General features: G+C 40.4%; 1 protein-coding gene across 1 annotated transcript in view; it reads right to left on the bottom strand.

The window, feature by feature from the left end:
• adcy8 (adenylate cyclase 8 (brain)) overlaps nt 1-18,139 on the bottom strand; it is a 157,196-nt gene that overhangs the window by 92,607 nt on the left and 46,450 nt on the right. The window contains exon 2 of the mRNA XM_041802430.1: nt 2,076-2,225. Coding sequence (XP_041658364.1) covers nt 2,076-2,225 — 150 coding nt within the window. The remainder of the gene's footprint in view (nt 1-2,075; nt 2,226-18,139) is intronic.

Genomic DNA, 18,139 nt, shown 5'->3' with positions numbered 1-18,139 from the left:
TTGTGAAGCCATGCTGTTGTAAGGTGAGCAGAATGTGTCTTGGCATTGTCTTGCTGAAATGAGCAAGAACTTCCTGAAAAATTAATCTAGATGGAAGCCCCAGAACCTGTATGTACCCCTCACTGTTAAATATGACCCATGCCATTGACACTAAAGCAACCACACCCTTTCATAGATGCTGACTTTTGAACTTTGATTAAAATCTGGATGGCCTTTTTCCATCTGGAGGACTTGATGGCATATTTCAAAAGACAATCTGTAGCCTAGTTTACCCATACCCAACTTATTGCAATACAGTGGGTGCCTGTTGCCCCCCATCTAACCACCATAAATGACATCTAATCCAAAAGCAGGTTCTTAGACACCCAACAGCGCCTTTATTCTCACAATTTAATTTACTATATACAACATAAATATTCACCAATTGTATACATTCACCTACAAAGTCATATATTGTGGCTCCACTCTCCCAAATCACTTCCAGTATTGTTCTGATAATTCCAACTTCCACTCCTACCCAACAAGAACGGCAAACTACCTCTGCCCTCCACAGTGTCACACCTCCAGGGGGCAGTGTTTTATTATGTACACAGGAGTTTCAATCTTGATTGAACAGTTTTCAGTCAAGATTATTATTAAAGTTTAGTGATGTAAGTTGATAAACATCTATATCATGAAGATGGTGATAGCTGTAATCTTCTTATTTGATCCCTCTAGATATAAAGTTATTGATCAGAGCAGCTCTACATCCTGGTCTTGGTACACTTCCTGTTGTCTGAACACAGCCACTCTTTGAAGAACAACCACAGAGTTCGGAGAAGACCCGCAGAGAGAAGTCGATCTCACCGTGTGACACACAGACAGCTCTGTGTCCTTACAGCTTGTTGACAAAAATACCAGCCTCTGATTGGTCCACATTAAGGTGGTCTGCTCAGGGTGGGGCCCAATCTTACTCCATTACAACCATCAGGAGCTTATCAGAGCCGAACCCTTCCAGGAAACACACGCAGTTAAAAGCTTTCTGTGGCTTCTGAGAGCCCGGCCGTCCCCTGCTCTGTGTAAACACAGCTCACTGTGTCACTGTGAGTGTGCGCCGCACGTCTGACTCACACGCTCTCTTCCTATTTGTGCATGCACGCTGCCTTGTTAGGCGGCGTGCGTGTCCTTGGTGATGCACACTTTGCGTGACAGTGGATCGATGCAGCGTCCATGTTATTCTCCTCTCAGCGGGCTCATTAGTCAAGCTGCTTACATTCGCTCCTGTCAACTGAAATCCATCAATCTCTTTGCATCTTTTATCAATCTCTCATCACAGCATGTATATGACTAAATGACACGTATCGTTCCACACGTTTATCTGTTATGTAATGAGGTATTTTTGGATGCAGCAGTGATGCAGGAGCTGCTCAAAGTCAGTTAGAGGACATTGTTCTAAATCTCCAGAAATCTAACAGCTAGAAATCTGCAGCTGCCTAAAACTTAGACGCAGAGTAATGTTTTCTCTTCCCCAGTAATTCTGAGTGTTACTGCTGTTATTATCTGTCAAACTGTGCTGTTGATGCAGAGATTTAATGTAGAACTCCATCTCTGAATTCACTCACTCTCTCATTATTTTCCATCTACATTAACCTTGTATTGCTGTGACATTTATGACTGTATTTCCTCTTTCTTGTTTCTAAAAGTCATGCCCATTCAGCTTTAACAATCAACGCATTTACAGAGGGGTTGTGCCAGTGAACGTCCCTCATTCCCCGCATGCATCATAAAAGCTTTACAGAGAAAAGATTACCAGTAAATATACTTGAGTGGACGTAAATATAGGCCCCCTGAATGCCATATTTATGTAGAGTGGCGATGGATATTTAAAGCAAATAATGCACCTACACCTTAGAGATTGTGAGCTGTGGTTCTGACATGAACAAATTACACAGATTTAAATGGGCTGTCTGCATGTCGGTGATTTTGTGGGATCCTCTGTGGCACCCTAAATCAAAATAGTGAACAACCAGCCCTGCTATCCTGAGAACCATGACAACACAAGCAGCGTTTCCTTTGTGTCACGCTCTTTGACTCACCTGTCTCTGGTTCTCTGTCTCGAGTCGCAGCCGAGCCTCGATGCAGCGCCGCGTCTCCAGAAAGGCCTGGCGCTGAGCCCGGTCTGACAGGTAACTGATGAAAATCCCAGCAGTGTTCATGCACATGAACAATACAGCCTGAGCAGCAACCTGTAACCACAGAAGATAAAGACAAAATGTTAGGCTACGCAGAGAGATCAGTCTGAGGAAACAAGGAGGACTGAAATATTCAAATGTCATCTTTTCACCAAAACCACGAGGGGAAATATAAACAAAAAAAAAAAAAAAAGAAAAGAAAACTGGACAACCTTTCAGCCTGTCCAGGCATACTGAGCCACAAATATTATTTCACTCTACTTAAAAAGCATATCATCAGCATACAGATGCTACTTTGGTGAGGTGGTTTACATATTTAGAATCAGGTGGTCCCTGACAAAGCTGCCCTATTAAATGCCTAGGCCTAAATGCAGATACAGGTCCTGCTGCAAAAACCAAGACCTTGCCAAGTGGCTTCATCTTATTTTGAATCACAAAGTGAGGCCTGATTTGCTCGTTATTTGTTAAACCAGCACACCTTTTAGAGGAAACTTTACTTGTCAAGAAACAGAAAATGAGATATCTACAAGTATCTATGGCATCACGATTGGAACAACTCTAGTTGCCAGCCAGTCACAGGGCTGACATATGGAGAAAAACAACCATGCACTCTCACACACATCTGGCCAATTAAGAGTCACCAATTAACCTAACGAGCATGTCTTTGGTGGTGGGAGGAAGCGGGAGAACCCATGCATGCATGGGGCAAACATTGCACAGAAAGGCCCTGAATAGAAGTGAACCAGGAACCTTCTTGTGAGGCAAGCATGCTTTACTAGCGCCAGAATAAATTCAAGACAGACTCCGTCATGGACTAAATGTTACAAACATCTCCAGCATTTTATTTTTTAAAAGTCTAGAATTTATTCATCTATAATAATGGGACAGGGTCAAACTTTTGTAATTAGTAGGTGCAGAAAAAGGTGTATTCTTGGATCTGTGCCTGGTCCTTTCTGATCTCACCCATCAGTGTGAGAAGCCGTGTGCAACCATCCAAACATAGTACGAACACAAACTTCTCAAGTTTTGTTCTTGTGTCATAAATATTTAAGTCATACAGCGAATGCTGACACCGCTGTAACAGAGTTATGGACAGCTGGAGTAGAGGCAGGGATAAAATGTATCTCCCCGTCTCCCCGTGGGGTGAAAATTTATCAGTAGCAGAAGGGGTAAATCCTCCCAGCAAATCGGACCCCGCAAAGCGTTTTAATGTCAGCGTGGTGCGCTTGAAGGTGGGATTGGCCTGCTTTGGCCCTGCTCATGCATTTGAGCGCCGCCAATGCAAATCAGCACGGCTTGGTTTGGCTCAGCGCAGTGCGGGATAGGCCCCAGCCCCCGGCCCCCAGCCCCCAGTGACCCCAACAGGATAAGTAGTGTAGAAAAAGGTTGCATGGACATCAATGATATGAGTCTGCTTGCTTTATTATCCAGGGAAATGCAGAGAATTATGATGGTGTTGAAGTGTGTATTTCTCAAATCAAACATACAAATATTAATTAGCAAAAAAAGACTTTTTTGTGATTATGTAATTGCACACTCTGACATCATGATTGCAATGATTGGAGTGAGTGATTGGATCAGTTGTGTAGCACTAACCACAGTGGTTGAATATCTGACAATATGTAACTATTGAGTTCTTTGGCATTGATGAGAAAATTAATGCAACCCTCTTGGTAACCAAAGTTGGCAATCCCTGCTGTAAAGCCTGCAGCTGAGTGAAGCACTAGTGCAAGTATAAAGGCTAAGAGAAATGCCAGCCAGTAAGAATGAAGAACATCTGAATTTTGAAATGCAACGCTCTCTAGTGATGGCTTTCTTACTCCTAACCGTTTGGTGAGCCTCAGTCTTCCTTAAGTGGCCGTCCAGCCATCATATTATCATCTGATGTCTGAAGGAGTGCAGTGTTTTAACCTATTCTTTAAAGGGTGAATTGGCTTCATCTGGTAAAACCATCATAAACAGATGGCTAACTGTCCAATGAGGCATGACAAGCTTCTAACTTGTAGAAGTTAGAAACAGAACCAGGAGATCTTTGCCATCTAAAAACGGCTCAATGCTCCGACCTGCATTAAAGTGTGTCAAGATGACATTAAATATTAAAAACTGGAACATCACCGATCAGCTACCTACAACCACAAGAAGTCAATGAGCCAAGACGTCCGCTGAAAAGAGACGAGAACATCTGAAACCAGAGACGTCAAAAGAGCAGGGACAAAAGGATAAACCAGGTCAGTGATCATCAGTGAAGCAGCCACTGATTAAACGATGCAGCTCCTACTTTAACGTTTAAACACTCACTGTTCTACCTAGAGGACATTTTCACGGTAAAAATGACAACCAACAATGTCACATAACCAACACCTTTCTGGCTAACAGGGGGATTTGAATCTTTATTTAAGATTTTTATAGCAGTAGGTTGACGGGTATCACTTTAATAAGCCTCCCTTATTGTTTTTCTTCTTCCTCCTTTTTTGGCTTCTCAGTTTTTATTTCTTTTATTTTGTGAGAATTAATATTTATTTACAAAAGCCTACAATTCATTTACTGAGCTGACCTTGAACACATTGTAATGCATCCATATGTCACCTTAATTCTTTTATCCTTCTAACCCAGACTGCAAAACTGGATCTCTACATACCCAATCCCAGAAAAGTTGGGACGCTGTGTAAATAAAGACAGAATTCAATGCATGACAAATCTCATCAACCCATATTTTATTCACAATAGAACATAAACAACATTATCAGATGTTGAAAATGAGCCATTTAACCATTTCATGATAAATATTAGCTCATTTTGAATTTGATGGCAGCAACACATCTCATAAAAGATTGGACAGGGCAACAAAAGGCTGGAAAAGTAAGCGATACAAATGAAATAACTGGGAGTATTTTGCAGCTGGTAAGGTTAACTTGCAACAGGCCAGCGTATGGATATAAAAGGAGCATTTTAGGGTGACAGAGTCTCTCAGAAGTAAAGATGGGCAGAGGTTCACCAATCTGTGAAAAACTGTGCCTTAAAATTCTGGAAACATTTCAGAAAAATGTTTCTTAACATAAGATTGCAAATGTTGAATATCCCACCATCTACAGTCCATGATATATACCATCAAAAGACTGAGAGAATCTGGAGAAATCTTTGTGTGCAAGAGGCAAGTCTGAAGGTCAATGATGGGTGCTCCTAAATCTTTGGGGTCTTTAGAACGTACTACATTAAAACAGGCGTGATTCTGTACTGGAAATCACTAAATGGGCTCAGGAAAACCTCCAGAAGTCACTGTCTGTCAACACAGCTGGTGTCATCAACAAGTGAAACTTAAAGCTGTATGATGCAAAAAAGGAGCCATGTGTAAACATAATCCAGAAATGCCACCAATTTCTCTGGGCCAAAGCTCATTTAGAATAGACTGAGGCAAAATGGAAGACTGTTCTCTGGTCGGATGAATCAAAATTAGATATTCTTTTTGGAAACCACAGACGCCATGTCCTGCGGACTAAAAAGGAGAGGGACTACTTATCAGCGTACAGCTTTAAAGCCTGCATCTCTGATGGTATGGGGTTGCATTAGTGCCTACGGCATGGGCAGCTTACACATCTGGCAAGGAACTATCAATGCTGAGAAGTGGATGGAGGTTTTAGGGCAACATATGCTCCCACCTGGACAACGCCTTGACTATTTCAGCAAAGACAATGCTAAATCACATAACACATCCATCACAACAGCATGGCTTCACAATAGAAGAGTCTGGATGCTCAACTGGCCTGCCTGCAGTCCAGACCTTTCACTGATAGGAAACATTTGGAGCATTGTGAAAGCAAAAATCCAGCAACGAAAACCAAGGATTGTAGCAGCTAGAATCCTGCATCAGACAAGAACGAGGCAACATTCCTCTCCCAAACTCATACAACTTGTAAAAGAAGAGGAGATGCTACACAATGGTAAATATTGGCCTGTCCCTACTTTTCCTCCCAGTCAAAGGTTCTGCACAGATACACGATAAAGGACGTCCCATCACCAGAGAAATAGAGTGACATAATAGTTGTTTTGGAAAATCCTTCAGACCCAGGTCTTTATGGAGTTTTGATTTGATCAAAGGAGTACTACAGGAGTGACAAAGTGAAAACGTGAGATTATTTTTCATTTCAACTTCTAAAACTTTCCAAACTATGTAGATTTGTAGTTAAGGGTTTTCTTTTTTTTTGACAAAGAGAGTCCATGAACCAGCTGTGTAACATTTCAAAAGAACTCATTGGCGACTGAAAAACCACGGCTGCCTTCATTTACCCCCTCAAAGACGACTTTATGAAGTCTGAAGGCTTTCATCAGCCGCCACTCTGCAAAGTGAGGAGCAGTCCGGCCTGTTAAACCATCACAAAGCAGAGCTGATGATGTAACACTCTGCAACACGACAGTCCTGCTCGGCTACGCCATCGCCACACCACCGCCGCTGCCACCGCCACCCGCCTGGCTGGCTCCTCCTCAGCTTTACATGATGCAAGTGTTCAAACGGGTTGGCTGAGAGTTCAACACATATCACAGAGGAGAACCACACACACGCTGAGAGCAGAGGGAGTAATTAAAGTCACAGACAAGTCTGCACAGGTCCTGGACATCTGCTACCGTCTCCAGTGTCTCTGTCTCTATTAGAAAAGTCCCAGTGGATGCTTTTATAGTCCTTTAAAAAGACACAGTAAGAGCAGATGCTGCTGTCTGCAGGTGGCTGATAAGGTTGTGGATCAATAAATCTGATTATACACTCAGGTGAGAACAGTACTAGCTTCATGACCTTTACAAACAAAGCTTCAATGTGGACAAATGTGATTGTCTGTTTGGAAACACACAATCAGAATCAGAGCATCAACTGAGATAAGGGTCTGTAATTAATATCTTCCTTTTATTTTGAGTTTGGGGGCTGCAAGGCTGTGCAGGGGTTACCACTGTTGCCTCAAAGCAAGAAGGTCCCTGGTTTGATTCCCAGTCAGGTCCTTTCTGTGCAGTTTGCATGTTCTCCGTGCATGTGTGGGTTCTCTCCATGTACTCCAGCTTCCTCCCTCCACTAAAAACATGATCATTAAGTCACTGTGAATTGACCGTAGGTGTAAGTGCGAGCGTGCATGGTTGTTTGTCTCTGTATGTCAGCCCTGTGACTGACTGGCGACCAGTCCAGGGTGTACCCCGCCTCTCATCCAATGACAGCTGGGATAGGCTCCAGCCCCCCCCGTGACACCCAACGGGACAAGCGGTATAGAAAATGGATGGATGGATTTTTAGTTTGGGTACAAAACAGTGCTTCAAGTGGAAAACAGTAAGTTATCTTTTAGCTGAAATGCAATGCACGGCGCACACTACCACAGTATTTGGCCACACCTGTTGATTATTGAATGCTGGTGTTTCAATCAGACCTGTTGCCACAGGTGTATAAAATCAAGCACCTAGCCACGCAGTCTTCATTTGCAAACATCTGAGATCCTAAATGGGTTGTTCTGAAGAGTTCAGCAACTCTTCAGAGTAAACAAGCAACATTGGGATTTTTATGCTATTGGTGTCATAGTATTTCAGGAAACTTAATGTACATAAAATGAAATAATAACCTACATTTTGAGCCGAGCTCCCCTTAGCTCTCCCAAAATCCAATCTATGGTTACCTGCCTGACTGAATTGTGCCAACTGTGAAGTGTGCTGGAGGAGGGATAATGTTATGGGGCTTATCTCCAGTGGAGGCCAATCTTAATGCCTCATCCTACAAAGACATTTTTGAACAATGCCATGCTTCCAACTTTGTGGCAACAGTTTGAGGAAGGCCCTTTTTTCCAACATGATTGTGCCCCAGTGCACAAAGAAGGACTACAGCATCCCCATCGAGCACCTTTGGGATGAACTGGACTCATTTTTGACACTTTTAACCCCTTTTTGCCTCATTAACCAGATTTCTGCAAGATTTTAACCCCTTTTGAACAACTTTTCCTGCATGTTTTATCCCCCATGTATCACTCATCGATTTTTGCCACTGTTCTTCTATTTTTGCCATTTTTTAACCCCTTTTCATTACATTTTTTCAACAATTTTGCAACTTTTAAACCATTTTTTTGCCACTTTTGTCCAATTTTTGATACGTTTTGCCTCTTTAACACAATTTTTGCCATTCTTTAACCCATTTAAAACACTTTTCCTGCTTGTTTTATCCCCTTTGGTTCACTCTTTCATCCATTTTTGCTAAATTTTTTCTATTTTTGCCACTTTTTAACCCCTCTTCATTACTTTTTTGCACTACTTTTTGTCATTTGTAATGAATTTTTGATACTTTTTGCCCCTTTTTTTCCTCTTGCCATTTGTTTTCGCCACCACTTTATCTGGTCATTTTTGCAGCACTTCTGCCAACCTTAACCCTTTTTTTAAATATATACTAATTATGACAGTAAATTTCAGTAAAAACAGACCAATTGTTAAGTCAAAACTATTTCAATGTTAATTGTTTGTGGGATGGATTTTACTCTTAAAACCACAACATCCTCTCTTCCTTCTTTTCTGAATTTAATGAGCTTTCAGGGGCCGGACGGGAAGCTTTGGGGGGCCTGATATGGGTCACTTTGGGGCGCCAGATGATGATCAGTGCTCTACAGAATGAATGGGCACACATTCCCACAGAAACAGTCCAAAATCTTGTGGACAGCCTTCCAAGAAGAGCGGAGGCTGTTATAGCTGCAAAGGACGGCCAACTCCACATCAAAGTATACAGTCCCCCGTTTGTGTAACATGGTGTCCAAATACTTTTGTCCATATAGTGTATATTCAGATATTTTCTTCCACAAAGACAGCACAAAAACAGTCTTTGCTAAGTCAAATCCACAAATCCAAATGTCAGAGTCAACATGGAGATGAAAAAATAAAACATACTATGAAATAAAAAAGATCCTTCAATCTACCAAGGCCAGTAAAGGTCCAGTGACTCATCTATTCAGAGAAAAAACTATGTCAGTGACATGTGAACAAAATCAAATGTATTTAGATAACACTGAGTTAGAGAGCTCTGGTCTGACTCTAAACTAAAATGATGGTGACTGAGAACATTTGAGTCTTCTCTGTGCTCTCTCTCTGCTGCCTGGGCTTTCCCTTTTTAGGGAGCATAACGTGTGATTGTGTCTCCACTCCAGGCAGAATCATGTCAGGGCAGATAAAAACCACAAACAGACGGTTCAGTGTCCTCTTTACTGAGAATAAAGCTCTGAAGTGCTCCTCCTCTGTTCCTCCTCTGCAGAGACATCACTGCTCTAAGAGCGTATAAAGAGAGGGGGAGAACTGAGCATGAAGAGGGGGTTTCTGACATCTTGTGCTCTCAGCTGTACGACGCTCTGTGGAGAGCCAGATGACACTTTATGAAGGAGCTTTCCTCTCTGACTGCCTGTCGGTCTCTCTAGCTGCTCTAGGTTCTTAACTGAGGAAAAGAGTATTCATCAGGCAGTGATGGGGTCGGCCTGTGTAGCATGGATCCTATTTTTACATATGGAACAGGAGAGCGGGGTGGTGCAGGAAGATTTTTTCAGCTTTGCTGAAACACAAATTGAAACTCCAACTATTTGACAATTAAAAAAATAAGGAAACTGTCAAAATGAAGCACTTTTTACGTAGTCTCATGTTTAATCCATCACAGGCTGCACAGCTTATCACTGATAGTTCTTAACACTAGATGGAACAATGATTGATAGATTGATTCAAATGTATATTTCAAACCAGTGCTTTAAGTGGAATAAATAAGTGCCGGTACTCTCTTCTCACACAATCCCAGAACTAATTTTGCCAGTATGGAGCAAAAATCATTTCTTAGTAGTAATTTAACTGAATGGCAACACATGATTCACAGTTGAATATTTTTAATTTACAAAGAAATAACAAAAACAGTCACTCTAAGTCAAATCCACATGGATCACATGTCCCACTGTCACTTTTATGAACAGCAAGCTGATCACTGAAAACATGGCTATATAAAAATAAACGACATGTTTGTGGGGAAGGCACTATTAAACAATAAAGCTCTTTAAATAAAATAAAAAAATGTAATGTCATTTCCCCACTAGACTCAGCATTTAAATAGATGATTTTATGGTCAGGAAGCCTGTAAGTGTTAGTGATTCATAGTCCTCGTATTCCTGACTCTCTCTTCATGACTCCATACACCACTGAAAATCAACTGGTGGCCTGGGGGCCATATCAGGCCCCCCAAAGCTTCCTGTCCAGTCCCCAAAAGATCATTAAATTCAGAAAGGGAGGAAAAGATGATGTTGTGGTTTTAAGACTTTAAATGTCTGCAGCTGTTAAATTCATCCCCAAAACAATTAATATTAAAATACTTTGAGAATGATTCAACATTTGTTCTGTTATACAGAAATTTGTTGTCATAATTATTAGATATTTAAAAAAGGGTTAAGGTTGGCAGAAATGCTACAAAAATGATCAGATAAAATGGTGAAAAGAGGGTAAAGAGTACCAAAAATGGGTGATAAGTGGCAAAATGGGTTGTGGAGTGGCACAAAGGGACAAAAATTGGCAGAAAAAGTTTTGAAAAGAGGTTAACTTGTGGCAAAAATTGGTAAAAGAGGAAAAAAAGGGGTTAAAAGTATCAAAAATTGGTTACATATTACAAAAAATAGTGCAAAAAAGTGATGAAAAGGGGTAAAAAGTGGCAAAAAAAAGGAGAAAAATTGCAAAAATGGATAACGGAGTGGCATAAAGGGGTTAAAACATGCAAGAAAAGTAGTTTAAATGGGTGAAGAATGGCGAAGATTGTGTTAAAGAGGCAAAAAGTATCAAAAATGGGTTAAAAATTGCAAAAATTGCTGAAAAAAACATAATGAAAAGTGGTTAGAAAGTGGCAAAAATAGAAGAAAAGTGGCAAAAATCGATAAAAGTGGACCAAAGGAGATAAAACATGCAGGAAATGTGGGTCAAAAGTGGTTAAAATTTTGCAAAAAAAAAGGTTTAAAGAGGCAAAAAGGGGTTAAAAGTATCAAAAAGGGGTTAAGTGTCAAAAATGGGTTAATATTGGTGTTAAATCACAATTTTGGAGGGCCCATTCTTTAGGATATGCAGGAGCTCAGCCAACTCTGCCAGGCCTGCTGCATGATAGATAACAAGGATGGATCTCATTGGTAATGCCTAAAATGTCCTGCGTTTTGAAAGAAGATACAAATACTACTACAATAATATTTCAATCAGACCAAAATATTTATTTATTTTTTGTGTATTTGAAAGTCCGGCCCCCAGAGTCTCTGTCGAGACTAAATCTGGCCCTTGTGCAGATGTACTTGATGACCCTGCCCTACACCATCCACTGTCCTGTCCTCCCCAAATAAAGGCAACAAGCCCTAAAATAAATGTTTAAAAAGCCTATGAAATAACAAAAAAACGAAAAAAAAAAAAGATATACTATACATAAAAAGTAAAAAGGCTCTTTAATAAAATAGAGGTGTCAAATGCAGTGAATTTAATAGTTTTTCTCTGTGTAGAGCTTAATCAGCCCATCCACTCACTGACACCCTGAGTCTCTGCTCCGTCTGTGAGCTGACTTTGCCTGCTCTGACTCTGAGCAAAACTACAGCCCCTGATCCTTTCACCGACAGTCTGTTCGGTCATTTTAAACACTGTTATTGAATATTGTTAGTGCTGATGTCTCGTTCAGCGGCAGTACGATCAGGTGTCAGTGGAGCATCAAGCTCCTTAGTGGAGGAGGTGCTGCGCTTATGCTCACGAGCTGCATCACTGTCCAGGAGAGGTGAATGATTTAATCTCTGGTTTCCCTTCAACAGCGGCAGGTGAGCTTACCTGGATTCATGTACAGATAAAAACGTCACAGTACACAGCAGGAAGAGCGCTGTGCGCCACAAAATGCATCTATTTAGATGCTGTCATGAATCATCCATGATGAATTGTTTTCTTTACAGGTACAAAAAAAGTCATAGCTGCATGTACGTTAGTAAGAGGCAAATTTAAAAAAAGGTGAGGGATATTTTTAATTATAAATGTGGGATTTTAATTTCTCTATTTCTCTCTATCGATGAAGCAAAGACATAAGGTGTTCTCTCCACCCAAAGATTGGTGTCTGTAATAACAGCAGCATAAAGAGAGTGTCTGCTTTGCATAGCCTCTCCATCGGCTCGTCCGAGTCTTCAATGTGAGCTAAGGTCATGGTGGTCCGTCTTTCGTCCAGCTTTGCAGCGACTCATATTTCAGCAGCTTAAACTACAGTCTAAAGGTGTGTTAAAACTTATTGTGCTTGTCTTGAGTCCATGATGATTCAGAGAAGCGGCTGTAGATCCTGTAGTAAAGTCGATGCTATGCTGGTAAAGCAAGGTTAAATCAAGGGTGAACACGGTGCAGCTGACAAAATACCTCACAATGCAAATGCTTAGATTTCCCTAAGTGCTTTTATTTTGAAGGCCCACGTCAGGAAATGTGGTGTTTATAGCAATAGCTAATGTCTAATAGCTAATGTGGATGCTACACTAACCTGCAACTTTCTGTGCAGAGACAACTCCAAATAACGGCATAGAGACTACATTGACATTTATCCCTGCCACTGTGGGAGGATAAAAGTCATAATAATTTTATTTTAATGTATTTTCTACAGCTGTTCAACTGTTGCCTTCCCCTCCCTAGCCACCATGGATTAAGCCATCACCACGTACACATTAACATTGGAGAACACTGAACTGTGCAGACAAATGGGAAAAGACTCTCCCATTCTGATAGGAAGGGTTGACATTCAGCAGGAAAACCAGAAAATAGTATTCATCAACAGTACCAGGAGCAGAAAAACAAGAAAAATCACATTTCCAATCAAATATGTGTCTGATTTTCATGGCTAAAAACACATCACAGATGGGGCGTTTAAGGTTCTGTATGATACATCTGTTTTTTTTTTTTTTCTCTGACGATGGCGGAGGCGGTCATTAATTCAGTGGAGGCAGCTCGCCCCCACTGAAAAGCCCTCAGTGTAACCATACAGAGAAAGAAAAAGTGCATCTGAATATGTGTAGGAGTATTTTTCCTTTAAGACACAGCCATCTCTCTCTCTCAGCCCTCTCCCCTGAGGCTCTTCGCCGTATCTCAGCGAGCTGACGAGCCTCCCGGTGCATTACGGTGTGTTATTGTGAATCTCTCCCAGGACGCCATCAGCACTGATTCAATTTCTAAGTCGCCCCCCGAAGGCCTCTGCTCCTCCCACGGAGACCCAAAATTAAAACCCCATAAGCTTCTGCAGCTGCGGCGGCTGCGATGGCGTCCATGTTGTTTTGGAAAAGAGCAGCAGGCCCGGCTTCACGAGAAAGGGCATGAGCCTGGAGAGCGCCGGTGCACTCATTAAGGGGAAATGCCAGTGATGTGGATGTTTTTAACAAGGTCTCATTAAGAGCAGCGGGTCAGGAAGAGGAACAGCTTACAAACAGCTACATAACAAGGAGGGGTTAATAATAAGAACAATTATCATAATGATTTCAATTTGATTCATAGGAGGGGAGTGTCAGGCTGGGTGACACAGACAATAAATACACTCATTTATTATGAGGCACGAGGCTGTCAGCCAGATTTAGATGAATGGATCAGGCTGATGATAATTCTTCAGCGTAAAAGAGGGAGAAAAATTCATAGAAAGTAAACATGGCAAATAGGAAATACTTAACAGCAAAACTTGACCATAAGCTACAACATATTGGCTTATATCAGCCCTGAATATCAGCCAAAATCAAGTTTAAATATCTGCCTCTATACTAGCTATTACCATGGGCTTAAACCAGCTGTTGGTTTTTATTCAGCTCATATCAGCTGTAAATATATGCCTTTACCAGCTACAAATCTCAACCTTTATCACCTGCCTATATTAGCCATAAATATTGTTCCATATGAGCTGCTAATATAAGCCTATATCAGTGGTAAATATAGGCCTACCTCAGTGCAAATATTGGCATGTCTCGACTGTACAACTGGACCTATATCAGCAGAAAATATTGGTCTGTATAAATTGTAGATATGGGTCTATATCAGTGGGAGGTATCAGTCTGTATAAACTGTTAATATTGGCATAAATCAGCTGTAAATAACCATCTGTATTAGCTGAAAAATGATCTATATCAACTGAAAGTATAGGTCTATATTAGCTGTAAATATTGGCCTATGTCAGCTGTACATACAAGCATGCATCAGCTGTAAATATGGGCCTATATCAGACATACATATAAGCCTAATAAAAAAATCCACCTATAGCCCACTGTTAATATCAACCAATATCAGCTGAAAATATTGGCCTATATCAGCTCTAAATATCCACTTATATCAACAGTAAACATCAGCATCGGTCTGTATCAACTGTTACTATATGCTTTTACCAGCTGCCAATATTCTCCATCAGCTGTAGGTATAAGCATATACCAGCTGTAAATATCGGCCTTTAACAACTGCAGATATAAACTTATACCAGCTGTAAATATCGGCCTTTAACAACTGCAGATATAAACTTACACCAGCTGTAAATATCGGCCTTTAACAACTGCAGATATAAACTTACACCAGCTGAAAATATTGGCCCATATCAACTGTAGATATAAGCTTATAACAGCTGTAAATATTGGCCCATATCAACTGTAGATATAAGCTTATAACAGCTGTAAATATTGGCCCACATCAACTGTAGATATAAGCTTATACCAGCTGAAAATATTGGCCCACATCAACTGTAGATATAAGCTTATAACAGCTGTAAATATTGGCCCATATCAACTGTAGATATAAGCTTATAACAGCTGTAAATATTGGCCCACATCAACTGTAGATATAAGCTTATAACAGCTGTAAATATTGGCCCACATCAACTGTAGATATAAGCTTATAACAGTTGTAAATATTGGCCCACATCAACTGTAGATATAAGCTTATAACAGCTGTAAATATTGGCCCACATCAACTGTAGATATAAGCTTATAACAGCTGTAAATATTGGCCCACATCAACTGTAGATATAAGCTTATAACAGCTGTAAATATTGGCCCACATCAACTGTAGATATAAGCTTATAACAGCTGTAAATATTGGCCCACATCAACTGTAGATATAAGCTTATAACAGCTGTAAATATTGGCCCACATCAACTGTAGATATAAGCTTATAACAGCTGTAAAAATGGGCTCATATCAACTGTAGATATAAGCTTATAACAGCTGTAAAAATGGGCTCATATCAACTGTAGATATAAGCTCATACCAGCTTTAAATATTGGCTCATACCAGGTTTAAATACTGGCCTATTTCAACTGGAAATATTGGAATTTTCCAGCTGTGAACTTGCTCAGTTTTCTTTGTGAATATTGGGTCAGATCAACTTCAGATATCAGTCTATTTGATCTAAAAATTCCAGCACATATCAACTGTTAAAACCAGCCTATATCTGCTGTAAATATAGACCTGCATTGTAAGTATTGGCTGAAATAATCATAATATTGTCACTATTTTAGAATGAGTTTGTGGACCTGTGTCAAACAGACTTGGATCAACAGAGGTCTTTTTCTATGTTCATCCTAATCCTTAAATCTTGATTTTAACTACAAACTTATCCATGCATTCTTCTGATGTTCAGTCAATATATTGTATATATTTATTATATTTATATATTGTATATATATATTGTATAATATACTGTAAACATCAGTAGAAATTGTCATATTTCCCAATAACATAATCAACTTTCTAAGCTCTCACCAGCTGATAGGATACCATGCTGATGATATTGTGCATCCAACTAATGGGTTAATGGATATGTTGTTTTTATGTGTTATGTAGTTGGAATGCAACACAACCTCTCTCTGCCTTTAGGTACCCGTTGATTTATAGACGCTATTAAACCGGGAAATTATAAAATAAGTAGAGCTATCACCTATTGATTATATCATACACCTTGTTTTCTGTACAGTGGAGCAAGGCCTAACCACGAGACTTAATGTCCTTGCCATTTGTCCTCCTATATCTCATCAGTCCCCATGACCTCAACGTTTGAACCTATGACCTCCAAAAGCATCAGAAGCTAGCTGAAGCTAGGTAAATATTTGTGCAAAGTTTTAAGTATTTTAAGTATTTTGGGGACATTTCTTTCACAAGAATGGCCAGGACAGCTGGATGGAAAAACCAAAAACCATGAAGCCTCTGCTCGGCTAACACCAGTGTTCAGAATCTTGACCTTTATATAACAAACCACCTGGAATAGGACACTATACGTCATGATAACTAAATGTGTGATTCCTATCCTGAACATGGGGTCATAGAAACATGGCTAGTGGGAATATGGTCTCCCACAACTCCTCCACTTTTCCCTTTTTCCAGGGCCCAGGAGAAACATTTCTCTGTTCTTGCCCTTTAGGCTCCTGACAGTGTGCATAAAACTGAGCTTAACTTGTATGAGCTGGACTGAAGTGTCTTGGATATATCTTGTTTTGTTTCCAAGAATAAGAAAGTACACCAGTGACCCTAGCATGAGAGAAATAATGGATTCCCAACTCTTAAATATCACTATAATCTGATATTTTCATTTTGTAGAAGGGAGGAAACGAGGTCAAGACGAGTGTGGGAACTTCTCAGCTCCTTTTATCAGCATGATAATTAGAGAGTGTGGCCCTTAAACACAACAGAATGATTGGAGAAGAGCGGGCAGATGAGCTGGCATCAATATTTCAGAGCTATCAGTTACTTCTCTGCACAACGTCTGGACTTCTATTCTAGTCTCTGGAGGATAAAATATGCACTCTACAGCAGAAATCAGAGGTAGTCCCTCAGGCTGTCAGACCATCACACTTTAACCTGCTCTTAGTGTCTGATGACAGCTGGATGCAAACATGTTAGAGCAGCAGCTGGCTAACAGCAGAGGAGCCAAACGTCCCCGCAGCAGAAAAGCCTCCCCTGCCAAGCGGAGGGATTTATTCTGTGGCTCGGAGCGGCAGAGGAGGAGGATGGAGAATCATTAACTGGGCTTCACACGCTCAGCTATCCCTGGACGACTAGATGAAGATATTCCACAGTCAATCCAGGCTGTCAGAGGAGATCAGGTTTTAAAATTTAACATGGCATGGTCGGCAGCCATTAATAATTCATGTCTGAGTACAACATCGCTGACAATGTAGGAAAACAAACTACAGCTGTGTTGTCTCTCCACGGATGAACTAACTGGTGGCATTTACTCCAACACTCCAAACGGTGTCTTTCTTTAAACCTGATTTAACTTTGTGTAAGCGGAGTAAACCTGTTTTACATGTGGACAAAATGGTTGGTACCCTTCCATTAAAGAAAGAAAAACCCACAATGGTCACTGAAATAACTTGAAACTGGCAAAAGTAATAATCAATAAAAATTAACTGAAAATTAACTATTGAAAATCAGACATTGCTTTTGAATTTTGGTTCAACAGAATCTTAAAAAACAACAACAAAAAAAAAAAAAAAAAAAAAAAAAAAAAACTAATCAAACTGGCCTGGACAAAAACGATGGTACCCTAGAAAAGATGGGGCAGGGGTTCTAAAACCTTTTAGCCTGCTGCCCCCAGAATAAAGGTGCCAGAGACTGTGGACCCCCCCACTGTACCTGGGGGTGGTTGAACACAGCCATGCACAATCAAGAATAGTCGTGTGCAGACAAGGCCATCCATAAGGGGGATAAAGGGGGGAGCTTTCTAGGGCACAGCCAGACTGGGGGTCCATGGAGGTCAGCAAAACAACGGTCAACCGTAAAGTTAAGCTGTGATGAAAATATTTCATATTTAATCTGAATAATAACCATTCTTATCAAAGCAAGATTTTTTTTTCTAATTTATTTGTGCGGCAGTAAATAGCTCTCGTGAAAATGTAAATCCTTTTATTAAAAAACAGAATTAAAATGGGTTAAAATGACAAAAATTTGAGGAAGAGGTGGTGAAATGGGATTTTAAAAGTAGCAGAAATGGGT

This window comes from Cheilinus undulatus, linkage group 13 (genome assembly GCF_018320785.1).
Source record: "Cheilinus undulatus linkage group 13, ASM1832078v1, whole genome shotgun sequence".
Lineage (NCBI taxonomy): Eukaryota > Metazoa > Chordata > Actinopteri > Labriformes > Labridae > Cheilinus > Cheilinus undulatus.
The sequence above is the reverse complement of the archived record's forward strand: the minus strand, read 5'-3'. Positions and strand labels throughout refer to the sequence as shown.